At 42.4% G+C, this 14,547-nt stretch overlaps 1 protein-coding gene across 1 annotated transcript in view; it reads left to right on the forward strand.

Moving 5' to 3' along the window:
- Positions 1 to 219: 219 nt before the first annotated feature.
- NAALAD2 (N-acetylated alpha-linked acidic dipeptidase 2) overlaps positions 220 to 14,547 on the forward strand; it is a 55,717-nt gene continuing 41,389 nt past the window's right edge. The window contains exons 1-6 of the mRNA XM_049765872.1: positions 220 to 310; positions 1,594 to 1,705; positions 3,736 to 3,922; positions 5,640 to 5,741; positions 7,598 to 7,723; positions 8,961 to 9,147. Of these exons, the coding sequence (XP_049621829.1) occupies positions 229 to 310; positions 1,594 to 1,705; positions 3,736 to 3,922; positions 5,640 to 5,741; positions 7,598 to 7,723; positions 8,961 to 9,147 (796 nt within the window). The 5' untranslated portion in view covers positions 220 to 228. The remainder of the gene's footprint in view (positions 311 to 1,593; positions 1,706 to 3,735; positions 3,923 to 5,639; positions 5,742 to 7,597; positions 7,724 to 8,960; positions 9,148 to 14,547) is intronic.

Consider the following 14,547-nt stretch of genomic DNA (forward strand, 5'->3'; position numbering starts at 1 on the left):
GTAAGATGCTCTGGGGCCAGATCGTCCAGCCGTCCCCCTGGCCATCAGCTTCAGCTCAGGGGTGCCTGGATGCGGCCCTCTCTCCAGTGCCCCCAGCTGGTGGGTGGGCGCCTTGCGGCGCATTCCTGCGGCCCACACCCCAGCCCTGCCCTCTGCACCCTGCTGTGGTCTCTCACGTCCTCTTGTCGCAGGCCCCAGGGCCCTCAGCTCAGGGCCAGAGCAGCAGCGATGGCGAAGCCCCGCAGCCGGCGGTGCGTGTGGTCGTGCGTGGCTGCGGTGCTGGCCTCTTTCCTGGCCGGCTTCCTGGCGGGTAAGTGCTCCTGGGAGGCCGTTGTTGCCACCGCGTCCAGCGAGACTTGGTTGCACTTGGGGGCACTTCTTGGAGGGCTGCAGGGAAGGCTGGCGAGGGACGAGACCGGTATTCATTCGTGCACGATTGGGGACTGTCTAGTGACAGACCGAAATGGCCCTGACACTAAGGGATCTTTGGGGTTCCCTTGAAAGGTGTGTGCAGGGGTGGTTGTGGGCCACAAAATCCAAGGGCTCAACTTGGATTCAAGCTCTGTTCCGTTTATACAAAGCACAGAGTGGAAGATTTATACTCAATGTCTTGCAAGTAATCATTTTCAAACGAAGTTATTTAGACAAAAGTGAAGTGAACAGAAAAAAGCGCAGAGGGGCAAACTGTCCAAGGCATATTTCTGACTGCAGATAGCTCCACTTTGGAGGCTGCTTCTTGCAGTTTCTCAGTAGCAAGGTCAGTTCAGAATTCTTTTGGTTTTATGCTTAACCGAAGCGGGACCTGAAATGTTAACCCTTACTTGGACTGCACTAAGAGCAAAGTTAGATTAGAGAAGTAATATTTCTGTAAGACTGAATAAAAATACTTGAATCTAAGCAAATGTTCCTCATAGGGTGTATTTGTATGTCTGAGTAATCTTTAAAATGGCAGCTAACTTATGTCAATATTTTTAAAATATCAGCTAAATTATGTCTCAACTAATATTTATCCTACACCCCTATATTTCCCAAATGCCTCCTGGACAGGCAACCAAGGTTTTTTCAGGGCCCTAATGCCTGTTAGTGAGGTTATTTTTTCAAGCATCTTTTCTTACAGGTGCGACTTTTTTTTTTTTTTTTTTTTTTTTTTAAACATCCTCCCTCACATCCAAAGCAGTGAGTACAGACTGCTTTGGAAAAATTCCTGTAATAGCAGATACCTTTTAGAAAACCCTTTGGCAGTGAGGGCCTTTTTAAATTTGGAGCCTTCCTAGGTCTTAGGATTTGCTAACACGGTGTATGTGTGTGTGTGTGTGTGTGTGTGTGTGTGTGTGTGTGTGTGTGTGTGTGTAGCATCTGGAATGTTGGACACATCCCCCGCACTCCCCCGCCCCCCCCCAAGCAACCTGACTTGCAGAGCCCAGGAAAAGCAGTGGCCTTCCCAGAGTCGCCTTCCCAGCGACGCCTTCCCAGCGTAGCCTTCCCCAGGGCCTGGCTCTGCATTGCAGGGGAGGGTCCCAGTTACGTTCTCGGCTGTGTCTCTCCTGCTTTAGAACAGCTGGAAGCTGGCATGCATGTGCTGTTCTTCCACAGGCTGGTTCAGTAAGCCTCTTCAGCAAACAGCCTCCTCTCTACGCCATCCTGAGAGTAACCGAGGGAAACTGGTATCTGAGATGAAAGCGGAAAACATCAGGTCATTTCTTCAGTAAGTTATCGTGCATATTTGATTAAATACTGTGATCAAAAAAGAAAAAGAAAATAAATACTGTGATCAAAACGAATATAAACATAAACAGGTTATATTCAACTGGTCAATTTTCAATCTTCTAGTGAAATTAGATGTCACATCTATACTACTTTAAAATATCCCTTTAGGGGCCCGGAGAAATAGCACAGCGGCGTTTGCCTTGCAAGCAGCTGATCCAGGACCTAAGGTGGTTGGTTCGAATCCCGGGGTCCCATATGGTCCCCCGTGCCTGCCAGGAGCTATTTCTGAGCAGACAGCCAGGAGTGACGCCTGAGCACCGCCAGGTGTGGCCCAAAACAAACAAAAAAAAGAAAGGCCTGATGTTCAACTCTGATTCAAAGAAAAGGAGATTAAAAATTTAGATTCTGTCAGACATAATATAAACCTTTATTCCTTGTTGAAAATGGAAAGGCGGGGGCCAGAGAGATAGCATGGAGGTAAGGCATTTGCCTTGCATGCAGGAGGACAGTGGTTTGAATCCCGGCATCCCATCTGGTCCCTGAGCCTGCCAGGAGTGATTTCTGAGCGTAGAGCCAGGAGTAACCTCTGAGTGCTGCTGGGTGTTACCCAAACCCCTGCCCCCCCCCCCCCAACAAAATAAGGAAAGGCACAAAGTGAGGGCTGAAGTGATAGTACTGAGGTGACAGCATTGCCTTGTGTTGAGTCAGCCCAGGCTCAAATTCCAGCATCACACGGTCCTCAGAGCATTATTAGAACACTGCAGGGTATAGTCCTGAAAGTCCCTGAGCACTGCCAAGGTGGCCCTGCAGTGCAACAGGGCCTAAGCAACTCCAAGGCCTAGCACTACGACATACTCAGGGCCTGGCTTGGGAGCTCAGAGTAGGTGGAGCTGTCTGGGGACCTCCCGAGTGCTGCTTGGGAGACCGAACTATTAAATAAATAAAACAGACCCACATAAGACACAACAGAAGCAGATGGCTAAGGGTAAATTCCATCAGCTTTCAAATCCAAGAGTAATATCTAGGCAAGTTATTTTGAACTTTGTGAAAGTAAAGGTCCTAGTAGTTTTGCACTCAGACTTTTCCAAAAGAGTATCATCAGAAAGGCACTGTATCTATTGATATCATCTTGTGAGCTTTCTTAAACAGGTTGTGGTTGGAGCCATTATACTACAGTTAGGACATTTGCCTTGCACCAGGCCAACCCAGGTTGGATCTGCAGTACCCATATGGCACCTGAACACCATCAGGAATAATTCCTGTGTGCAGAGCTAGGAGTAACCCCTGAACATTGCTGGGTGCATCTTAACACCCCCCTAAACAAAACAAAACAAAACAGGTTTGAATGGTGGTTCCTTTTGTTTTGTTTGTTTTAGTTTTGGGGTCACATCCAGGGATTTTCAGGGGTTACTCCTGGCTCTACCTCAAGAATTAATCCTGGTGGTGCTCAGGAGACCATATGGGATTCCAGGGATGAAACCCTGGTTGGAGTGTGCAAAGCAAATGCCCTACCCACTGTGCTATCACTCAGGCACTTTGAATTATTTCTGGAAGTGTCTGGGGGACCATACGGAGTACTGGGAGTGGAACCCAGATCCTGAGAGCGGAGCCAAGAGTATCCCTGAGCATTGCTTTTGCCAGGTGTGGCCCTAAATAACAACAAAAAGGGTTTGATTAACTGCTCTTGAGGATGATCTACTTTCAAAACATCCTGTTCCCTGATGAGCAGCATGGACGCTCCTTGGTGTGGAATCACAACCTCTTCCCAGCTTTGTTTACTTTCAAATGAATTCTTTAGGAGCGTGATGAGACAGTTGCAATTATACACACGGATGATTTAAAATTGGCTTTCTCAGTTATTGGAATAGTCACTCAATATTGATATTGATAACAGCTTGACTTTTAAAAACATCTCTTTGATAGAGAAACGAAAACTGACTTCCTAAAGGGAGGCTGAGGTATTTAGAATGGTCCACAGGTATGTAGGTATGTTTCTAACTCCCACTTATATTTCATTTTTAATTTTAGTTCTTTCACAAGGCTCCCTCATCTGGCAGGAACAGAACAAAATTTGCTTCTTGCCAAAAAAATCCAGACCCAGTGGGAGAAGTTTGGTTTAGATTCAGCACAGTTGGTTCATTATGATGTTCTTCTCTCTTTCCCGAATGAGACGAAACCCAGCTATGTGTCAATTCTGGATGAACATGGAGTGGAGGTAATTGGTTCTTTTATCTTAGAATTTCATGTGCTTACCTAGATTGGAATGTAGGAAAATAGCATCTGAGTTAATGCTATTAAGCGCCTCCTGTTTAGGGCAAGGTTGTCTATCTACTTTGTGTTAGACAGTTCTAAGGCCTCAGACAGGAGTGAGGATGAAGACAGATTTCCTCTAGCTAACTCAGGTGAGGCAGATATTGAAACTGTTACTTCCAATCAGAATGAAAGCACTATGGAAAGTGTTATTAAGTTTATTTATCTACATAGAAAAACTCATTTTATCGCAGAACATTCCAGAATCCTGGGAGTTCTGGAAGGTGCCCTGAAAGATTAATATGTTAGGTGTTTAATATCCTAAAACTTTACCATGATATTTCAAGGTAACATATTCTAGACAGAAGAAAACAATATTGTCAATGATGTGGAGACAAATACATGCTTAGTATTATTTGGAGAACATAAGAGATTTTCTGCATTTTAAGAGTGTCAAATGTTGGAGCCAGAGCAATAGTACAGTGGAGGGCCACTCATCAGTTCCATCAGTGCCAAGGTGCTAGATTTGATCTTGGCATCTCTTATGGTCTCTGGAGTACCACCAAGAGTAGTTCCTGAGTGAAGAGTTCTGAGTACCCCTGAGCATCGCCAGGTGTAGACTCTCAAAAAATCAAAACAAAAGAAAAACGTGTCAGATGCAAAGTGCACCCTGACAATAGAGAGTATACAGTAGGGAGATGACCAGGGTCCAGAACACATGCTTTGCATGGAGGAAGCCTGGGTTTGATTCCTCGTATTATATGGGAAATATTCCAAAGAGGGAGGAGCCCCTGAGTACCAATGGATGTGGACCCAAAATAGACAAAAGATAAACATTATAGATGCCATAGCAAGGCTTTTCTGCTATTCCAAGGGGTTTAGTCAATGGAAACCATCAGAAAGATGTGACCAAAAGGCATTTTGGATGGTCTTTAAATCACACAGACAGGACACAGGGTGAATACTGGTTTCCAGATGAGAGGAACTGTGAGGCAGTTCAGATGTGAGGCACTGAATTCAGCTGTTAGCAGGAATGAGAAAAAGGGGTGAGTTTAACAGTAGTTAGGAGGCAGTGGAGAAGTGAATGGGGGAAGGAAGTAGCATTCAAGTGGACTCCTCTGCTTGCTGTGGGGGTCAGCTAGGGCATGTTGGAGCAGGAGGGAAGGCAGAAGGGAACCAGTGGCAGGGCTTCGGGGCGGGAAGAGCAGCTCCACCTGACATGTGCTTGGACGTCTGAACTGACCTTTCCATCAGCACTAACAGTCTGGAAAGCTTGTTGGCCATGGCTTAGTTGAGGGCCAGTGAATTGTTGCAGGAAAGGAATACAGATTTCAGTAAGCAGTGGACTGGGTAAAAGACAGAGGGAGCCATTACATAAATGCCCATGAAAGACCAGGGGCTCCTAGGAAATCGGAAAGGGAGACAAGCAGGGTCCACCTTGGATCTCATGCTTTCCTATTTCCATGGTCTGATTACCTGAGGCTAAGCGCCTCGGAGAAAATCTCACTTCTTTAATACAGGAGTTTTCCAATCATGTTGCCATGAACTTCATCTAAATAAAGTGGTTATAGAACCTGTGTTTGAGTAATTTTTCTTAAATTTATAGTTATGGGAAATGCATTATTGTAAAATAATTGTCTTGGAATTTTCTCTCCAATTTAATATATTTCTATCCTTACTAGATTTTTAAAACATCATACCTTGAGCCACCACCAGATGGATATGAAAATGTTACAAATATTGTACCTCCATACAATGCCTTCTCAGCTCAGGGTATGCCAGAGGTAAAAAAAAAATTAATCACTCTTTAAATATTTGTTTTATAAAACCAAGATAGAAAAATGAAATTAAGAAGGTCAGAAGGAGGAGGCAGAATGATTGTGCTGTGTAGCACAGTAGCCTAAAACCAATTTAAAGCATAAAGAGAGGAGACTAAGTTGAAGCCAGAGCCTAGAGGAGTGAATGCCCTTCTGGACTTGTAGACAAGCGTCTCTTGCCTGCTTTTCTTCCACAGTCTGATCTGTGACTAGTATGCAGATGGATTTTATAGGTTGCATCACAAAAATCCTTATTTTTGGGGGGGCCAGAGAGATAGCTCAGCGGTAAGGCATTTGCCTTGCACACAGCCGATTCACCAGGACGGATGGTGGTTCGAATCCTGGCATCCAATATGGTACCCCGATTCTGCCAGAGGTGATTTCTGAGCACAGAGCCAGGAGTAACCTCTGAGCACCGCCGGGTGTGACCCAAAAACCAAACTTCTCCCCAAAGAACATAAGCTGCACGGGGCCCAAGTGATAGCACAGTTGTAGGGTGTTTGCTTTGCACGTGGCTGACCCAGGATGGACCTAGGTTCGATCCCCGGTGTCCCATATGGTCCCCCAAGTCAGGAGTAATCCCTGAGCAACATGGATGTGGTCCCAAAGCCCCCTCCAAAAATTATATTTTCTTTTTGTGCCACACTCAGACTTACTACTCCTGGCTCTGTTCTCAGGGATTATTCCTGGCAGTACTCTGAGTATCATATGGGGTGTCAGGAATTGAACCAAGGTAAGCCATGTGCAAAACAAGTGCCCTATCTGCTATTGCTATTGATCCAGCAGCAACAACAGAATTTTTTTGTTTCTGTTTTTGAGCCACACCCAACGACACTCAGGTTACTCCTGGCTCTTTGCTCTTAAGTTACTCCCGGTGGGCTCTAGGCACCATATGGGATGCGGAGATCAAACCCAGGGCTGCCGCATGCAAGACAAATGTCTACTCGCTGTGTTATTGCTCCAGCCCCAGAAATTCTTAAATTATTACCACAGTGGGGAGTTAAACATACTTGGAATTTAAAGAATGAGGAGGGCCCGGAGAGATAGCACAGGGTGTTTGCCTTGCAAGCAGCTGATCCAGGACCTAAGGTGGTTGGTTCGAATCCCAGTGTCCCATATGGTCCCCCGTGCCTGCCAGGAGCTATTTCTGAGCAGACAGCCAGGAGTAACCCCTGAGCAACGCCGGGTGTGGCCCAAAAACAAAACAAAACAAAACAAAACAAAACAAAACAAAACAAAACAGAATGAGGAGCTAAAGTACTTGCTTTGCACATGATCAATCCTGGTTTGGTCCCTGAGCACTGCTAGGAAAGATCTTTGATAGAGCCAGGAGTAAGACCAGAGCACAGCCACAGGTGGCTCCAAATAAAACAAAACAACGAAAAAGCCTGTGATTTTATTTATTCTATTTTTGGTGTCCCAGAATATGCTGATGATTTATTCAAAACAGAAAATACTGCTTAAAATGTGTATTTCTTGGGGAGGGCACATCTGTGATATCCAGGGGTTATTCCTGAATCTACACTTAGGAATTAACTCCTGGTGGAACTCTATGGGATGCTGAAGATTGAACCCAGGCAAATGACTGACCCACTGTGCTATCACTCCAGCCCTTTAAAATGTTTTTTTTTTATGTTGTCATTTTTTCACTTTTCAGTATTTTGCAATCCTTTCTAAAACACTTATAGAATTAGCTTTGATCTATTTGTTCAGCCCCAGCCAGGAGAGATAACATTGATGATGTATGGTTAGATGCATATATTTTTTGTTTTTTTCTCTTTCGTCACAGCAGGATTGTATTTATTTTTTAATTTCCTTTCCAGGGAGATCTCATATATGTGAACTATGCTCGTACTGAAGATTTTTTTAAACTGGAAAGAGAATTGGGTATCAATTGCACTGGAAAGATAGTTATTGCAAGATATGGGAAAATCTTCAGAGGAAATAAGGTATTGGACTATTTGATCCTCTTGAAAAAGAAGATAGGCTTAGTATCATAAATGTTGATATCTATGTTTCCCAAAGTGCTTTAAATATATGTACATAATATGATGGTATGTGTCCATGTATTTTGTTGCATATAGGTATACATTTTGTCTAAATATGTTCTGTGCATATGTGCATAATGTAACACAGATATCTTGTGGGGTATAATTATGCACCAGTTATGCATAAATTGTGGGTATAATTACACAAAGTTGTTATATCATACATATATTAAATGATACATATACACTTGTTGCATGTGCTCATATCTTGTGTCTAGATACATTATGTGCATGTATTACACTTTTTCTATATATGCCATGTATATGCATTTATTTTATGATTCATATGTATATTATTTTATATGCATATGTACAAAATCCATGTATTTTGTAAAAGATATGTCTTGTGATATAGCTAGAATTTACTGTTGAATTTTTTGTTTTTGTTTTTGGGCAATACCTGATGGCACTCAGTGCAGAATTCTGCACTCAGAATTACTCCAGGCAATGCCTGGGGGGTCATATGGGATGTGTGTGGGGAGTCAGACCCAAGTTGGCCCTGTGCAAGGCAGGCATTCCACCTGGTGTACTGTTGCTCTGGCATCATAACCATCAAATGCTCTCCTCTTCCCCCAATAAAAAAGCAAACACCTAAAATCCCACATCAAAAAAAGTATTTTTAAATATTGTGACTGATGCCATATTACAAATATATAGTGTTTTTATCTTTTAAAGCACTATTTATTTATTTATTGGTTCTTGGGCCACACCTAGCGGTGGTCGAGGTTACTCCTGGCTCTGCACTCAGAAATCACCCCTGGCAGGCTTTGGGGGGACCATATGGGATGCTGGGAATCGAACCGGGTTCCTCCCGGGTCAGCTGCATGCAAGGCAAATGCCCCACTGCTATGCCAACTCTCTGGCTCCATAAATATAGAGTGTTTAGAATATATAAATATAGTAGGGAAGGGTTCATTTTATAGTTTTAGAGATCACGGGACTAATAGAAGCAGAAGCCTCATAGCAATATACAACAAATGTGAGTTCTGTGAGAGGAATTGTCTTCAGGGCAAAGCAAAACAGAATATCTAATGTGTTCTCAAAAGCAAAGTCTCCATTTCCTTTCCAGAGATTTGATTTTCTTTTTAGTGATATATTATTTTCTCTTTCACATGTGAATTGCACATTTCCTCTGCAGGTGAAAAATGCCATGTTGGCGGGGGCCATAGGAATCATCTTGTTCTCAGACCCAGCTGACTATTCTGCCCCCGATGTCCAGCCGTACCCCAAAGGATGGAACCTTCCTGGCACGGTAGCCCAGAGAGGGAACGTGCTTAACCTCAATGGTGCTGGGGACCCACTCACACCAGGCTATCCAGCTAAAGGTAAAGGGTGAGCTGCCATCACCATTTATGTAAAAATACTACTTGCGCTTCGGGGAGACAGTCCTAAGAAAACCCTTAGAGAGGGGCTTGAGCCATAGCACATCAGGTAGAGTGTTTGCCTTGCACATGACCAGCCCAGGTTTGACCTCTGGCATCCCATATGATTCCTCGAGCCTGCCAGCAGTGATTCTTAAAAGCAGAGCTGGGAGTAACCCCTGAGCACTTCCAAGTGTGGCCCCAAAACCAAAAACCAAAGGAAAAAAAAAAAGAAAACCTTTAGAGAAAGCAAGTATTTTACAGAACAATAACAATAACGACAAATGTTATCAGTTAGAATGTTTTGTATTAACTCTAGAAATTAAAAAAAAACATTTCTTAATACATTATTTTTAAATTTTCATGAGGCATGAACATGGGCATGAAAATTCAGGGAAGATGGACTGGAGAGATAGCACAGCAGTAGGACTTTTGCCTTGCATTCATTGATTCATGATGGACAGTGGTTCAACTTTCGTATTTCATATGGTTCCCCATGCCTGCCAAGAGCAATTCTGAGTGCAGAGTAAGGAGTAATCCCTGAGCGCCACTGGGTGTGATCCTCCCAAAAAAATTCAAGGAAGAGTTGGACCAGAGCAATCAGAGAGCAGGGAGGTTACTTACCTTGACCAACCTGGGTTCAATTCCCTGCATCCCATATGGTTCCCTGAGACCATCAGGAGTGATTCCTGAGTGCGAAATCAGGTGTAAACCCTGAATATTGCCAGATGTGACCTCCCTAAAACAAACAAACAAACAAAAACAAACAGTTCAGGGAAGAGTAGAATTCTTTCATTCCCTTTAGCAGATCTATCCAGAAATAAACATATTCTCATCCCCAAAGCAACCCTACTCTTAAAGAATTATAATTTAGTTTTCCTAAATTTCCCAGTGATTTATCTCTTCAATAGGCCAGCATTGGCAAATTTTAATGATATTCAGGATGTTTTTGGTGCTCTTTAATATGTCAGCAGCATTGATTAGAGATTCTTACTCTAAGGTCTGGTCATTACCTAATCCCTTTTTGTTTTGTTTTCTGCCGAGTAGTGTTCCTGAATGAATATTAGATAATTAATTGTTGATGGACATTTGGATTGTTTTCAAAAGGTTCTGACACATAAAGCTGCATTGAACAGTTTTATTCTAGTCCTTTTATGCTTGTCTAGAAGCTTCTTGTACTCTTAAAATAAAATTTCCATTTATTTCAGTGCAAGTCACTTTAAGTACTATTGTATTTCTGAAAGAAAAACATTGATCTAGGGTCAGAGGGATAGCATAGTGGTAGGACCATATGGGATGCTGGGGATTGAACCCAGGTTGGCTGCAAGCAAGGCAAGATTCTTACCCCCTATGCTATCTCTCTGGCCCCTTTAGCCCCTATTTTGTTTGTAAATGTTTCATGGAATTCAGTAGTGCTCCAGGAGGCCTAAAGCTATTTTAGTAGGCAATTTCTTTTTTGCAGGGGCGGGGTCAGTCACTGGGTGGTCCCTACTAAAAATTTGTGCAATACAAGTGCCTTACTTTCTGTACCATCTCTCTGGCCAGATAGGCTATAATGTAAATTTTTTTGTTTGCTTTTGGGCTCCACCTGGCAGTGCTCAGGGGACCATATGGAATGCTGAGGATTAAACCAAGGTTGACCATGTGTATGGAAAATGCCCTGTCTGCTACTATCACTCTGGTCCCTATGATTTAATTTCTTACTCTTTGTTTTTGCTTTTTGGGCTAGACCCGGTGGCGGTGCTCAGGGCTTACTCCTTGCTATGCACTCAGAAATCACTCCTGGCAGGTTCAGGGGACTGTATGGGATGTTAGGGATTGAACTCGGGTAGGCTGCATGCAAGACAAATACCCTACCTGCTATGCTATTCCTCTGGCCCCTATTTTATTACTCTTCTATTTTTTTTTTTAAAATTTAAATACCATGGTTATAAGGTTGTTTTATACTACATTTTCCCCCCACAGAAAAAGTTGTTCATGAATGAGTTTACAGTTATACAATGTATATCTCCAATGCATATTTCCTGCCAACAATGTCAAGTTTTCCTCTCACCCTCCCTAATTCTCTCTTCCCTCCCACCTTCCACCTGCTTCTGGGGCTGGCATTTTACTTCTCTCTCTCTCTCTCTCTCTCTCTCTCTCTCTCTCTCTCTCTCTTCCTTTTTGACATTGTGGTTTGCACTACTGCTAATGAAGGGCTGCTGTGAATGTTCTTCTCTGCTTTAACTGCAGTCTCTGCCCTTTGTGGCAAGCTCCCTACCATGGACTGGTCTTCCAAATCCTCATCTTTATTGTCTCTGGAATATCATCCCTACACTGTCTTTTTATTTTCCTTATATCCCACAGATGAGTGAGATTATTCTGTTTATCCCTCTCCCCCTGACTCATTTCACTCAGCATGATACTCTATGTCCATCCATGTATAGGCAATGGCTTCATTTTTCCGAACAGCTGCATGGTATTCCATGGTATAGCTGTACGACAGTTTCTTTAGCCACTCATCTGTTGTCAGGCACCTGGGTTGCTTCCAGATTCTGGCTATTGTAAATAATGCTGTGATGAATGTAGGAGTGCAAGGGCTTTTTTGCTTGGCATTTTTGTGTTCGTAGGGTATATTCCTAGGTATTTCTGGATTATAAGGAAGCTCAATTTCCAGTTTTTAAAGAAATATCCATATTGTTTTCCAGAGAGCGTGGGTTAGATAACATTCTCACCAGCAGTGAATGAGAGTCCCTTTCTCCCCACATCTATGCCAACACTGGTGGTTCTTGTTTTTGTGATGTGTGCTATTCTCTGTGGTGTCAGATGATACCTGATTGTGGTTTTGATTTGCATCTCCCTGATGATTAATGATGTGGAGCATTTTTTCATGTGCCTCTTGGCCATCTGTATTTTTTCTTTGATAAAATGTCTGTTCATGTCTTCTCCCCACTTTTGATGGGATTAGATGAGTTTTGTTTGTTCAGTTCTGATACCTTATATATCTTAGATATTAGCCCTTTATCAGATAGGTCTTGGGTGAATAGTTTCTCTCATTTCCTGAGTAGCTTTTAGATCCTAGTTACTGTTTGAAGTGCAGAAGCTTGTCAGTTTTATGTAGTCTCATTTGTTGATCTTTGCTTCCACTTGCTTGGACAGTGGTGTTTTCTCCTGGAAGATGCCGTTAGTTTCAAATTCATGAAATGTTTTGCCTATGTTTTCCTCTATGTATCTATAGTTTTAGGTCTTTAATACATTTTGATTTGATCTTTGTGTGTGGTGTTAAATAGAGACATATTTGCTTTTTTGCCTGTGGCTGACCAGTTGTTTCAACACTATTTGTTGAAGAGGCCTTTCTTGTTCTATTTTGTATTTCTAGCTTCTTTATCAAAGATTAATTGGTTGTATATCTGGGGGTCGGTCTCAGAATATTGAAGTCTAGTCCATTGTTCTGAGGGTCTGTCTTTGTTCCAATACCATGCTTGTGTTTTTTATAGTATAATTTAAAGTTGGGTAAAAGGGGCTGGAGAGATAACATGGAGGTAAGGCGTTTGCCTTTCATGCAGAAGGCCATTGGTTCGAATCCTGGCATCCCATATGGTCCCCCGAGAGTGCCAGGAGTGATTCCTGAGCATAAAGCCAGGAGTAACCCCTGAGCGCTGCGGGTGTGATCCAAAAACCAAAAAAAACCAAAAAAAAAAAAATAAAGTTGAGTAAAAGTGATGCCTCCCATCCTCTTTTTCCCAAGTATTGCTTTTTTTTTTTCTCGTGGCTTTGGGTCACACCCAGCAGTGCTCAGGGGTTATTCCTGGCTCCAGGCTCAGAAATTGCTCCTGGCAGGCACGGGGGACCATATGGGACGTCGGGATTCAAACTGATGACCTTCTGCATGAAAGGCAAACACCTTACCTCCATGCTATCTCTCCGGCCCCCCAAGTATTGCTTTAGCTATTCATGGGAACTTATTGTTCCAAATGAATTTCAAGAATGTTTAGTTCACTTCTTTGAAAAATGTCATGGTATCTTTAGAGGATTGTATTAAATCTGTACAATGCTTTGGGCAGTATTGCCATTTTAATTATGTTAATCCTCCCAAACCATGATCAGGGTATATATTTCCATTTCCTTGTGTCCTCTTTTATTTCTTGAAACAGTGTTTTATAATTTTTTTGAATAAGTCTTTCATCTTTTTAGTTAAATTGACTCCAAGGTACTTAATATTCCAAGGCACAATTGTGAATGGGGTTATTTTTGTAATGTTTCTTTCTTCATTTTCATTATTTGTATATTAAAATGCCATGGATTTTTGGGTGTTAAATTGTTTTTGTTTGTTTTTGGGCCACACCTGGTGACGCTCAGGAGTTATTCCTGGCTATGTGCTCAGAAATTGCTCCTGACTTGGGGGACTATATGGTATGCTGGAGATAGAACCAAGGTTCGTCCTTGGTCAGCTGCGTGCAAGGCAAATGCCCTACCACTGCACTATCACTCTGCTCTCCTATTTGGTAGGATTTCATTGAGGATCTATTTTCATCAAGGATTTTGTTCTGTAGTTATTTCTCTCTCTCTCTCTGACTCTCTCTCTTTCTCTGACTCTCTCAATCTCTGCTTTTGGCTTCAGGGTGATGATAGCATGATAAAAACTATTTGGGAGTGTTTCTGTTTCTTCAATTTTCTGGAAGAGCCTGAAAAGGATTGGTAGTACGTATTCTTTTTTTTTTTTTTTTTTAATTTTGGGTCACACCCAGTGGTGCTCAGGGGTTACTCCTGGCTGTCTGCTCAGAAATAGCTCCTGGCAGGCACGGGGGACCATATGGGAGGCCAGGATTCGAACCAACCACCTTAGGTCCTGGATTGGCTGCTTGCAAGGCAAACACCGCTGTGCTATCTCTCTGACCCTGGTAGTATGTATTCTTAAAAGGTTTGAAAGAATTCGCTAGTAAATTCATCTGGACCTGAGCTTTTGTTTTTAAAAGGACTTTTGATTACCATTTTAATTTCAATAGTGATAGGTCTGTTCAGATATGCCAGATCATCTTGGTTCAAACTTGGAAAGTTATAGGAGTCCAAGAAATATCCATTTCTTCTAGGTTCTTTTGTTTTCTGGCATAGAGTTTCTTAAAGTAATCTCTGATTTCCATTTGAAGTTTTGTATTGTTTCTAGTAATCTCTCCCTTTTAATTTATAATTTAGCTTGTTAAGTCTCTCACTCTTTGTGAGTCTTGCTAGTGCTTTATAGACATTTTTCTTTTTTCAAAGAACCAACTCTTGCTTTAATTGATCTCTTGGAATTTTTTTTTGGATTTCTAGCTCATTAATTTCTGCTTTGAGTTCTTATTTCCTTCTGTCTGCCTATATTTGGTTCATCTTATTGATCATTTTCCA

Source organism: Suncus etruscus, chromosome 19 (assembly GCF_024139225.1).
Source record: "Suncus etruscus isolate mSunEtr1 chromosome 19, mSunEtr1.pri.cur, whole genome shotgun sequence".
Classification (NCBI taxonomy): domain Eukaryota; kingdom Metazoa; phylum Chordata; class Mammalia; order Eulipotyphla; family Soricidae; genus Suncus; species Suncus etruscus.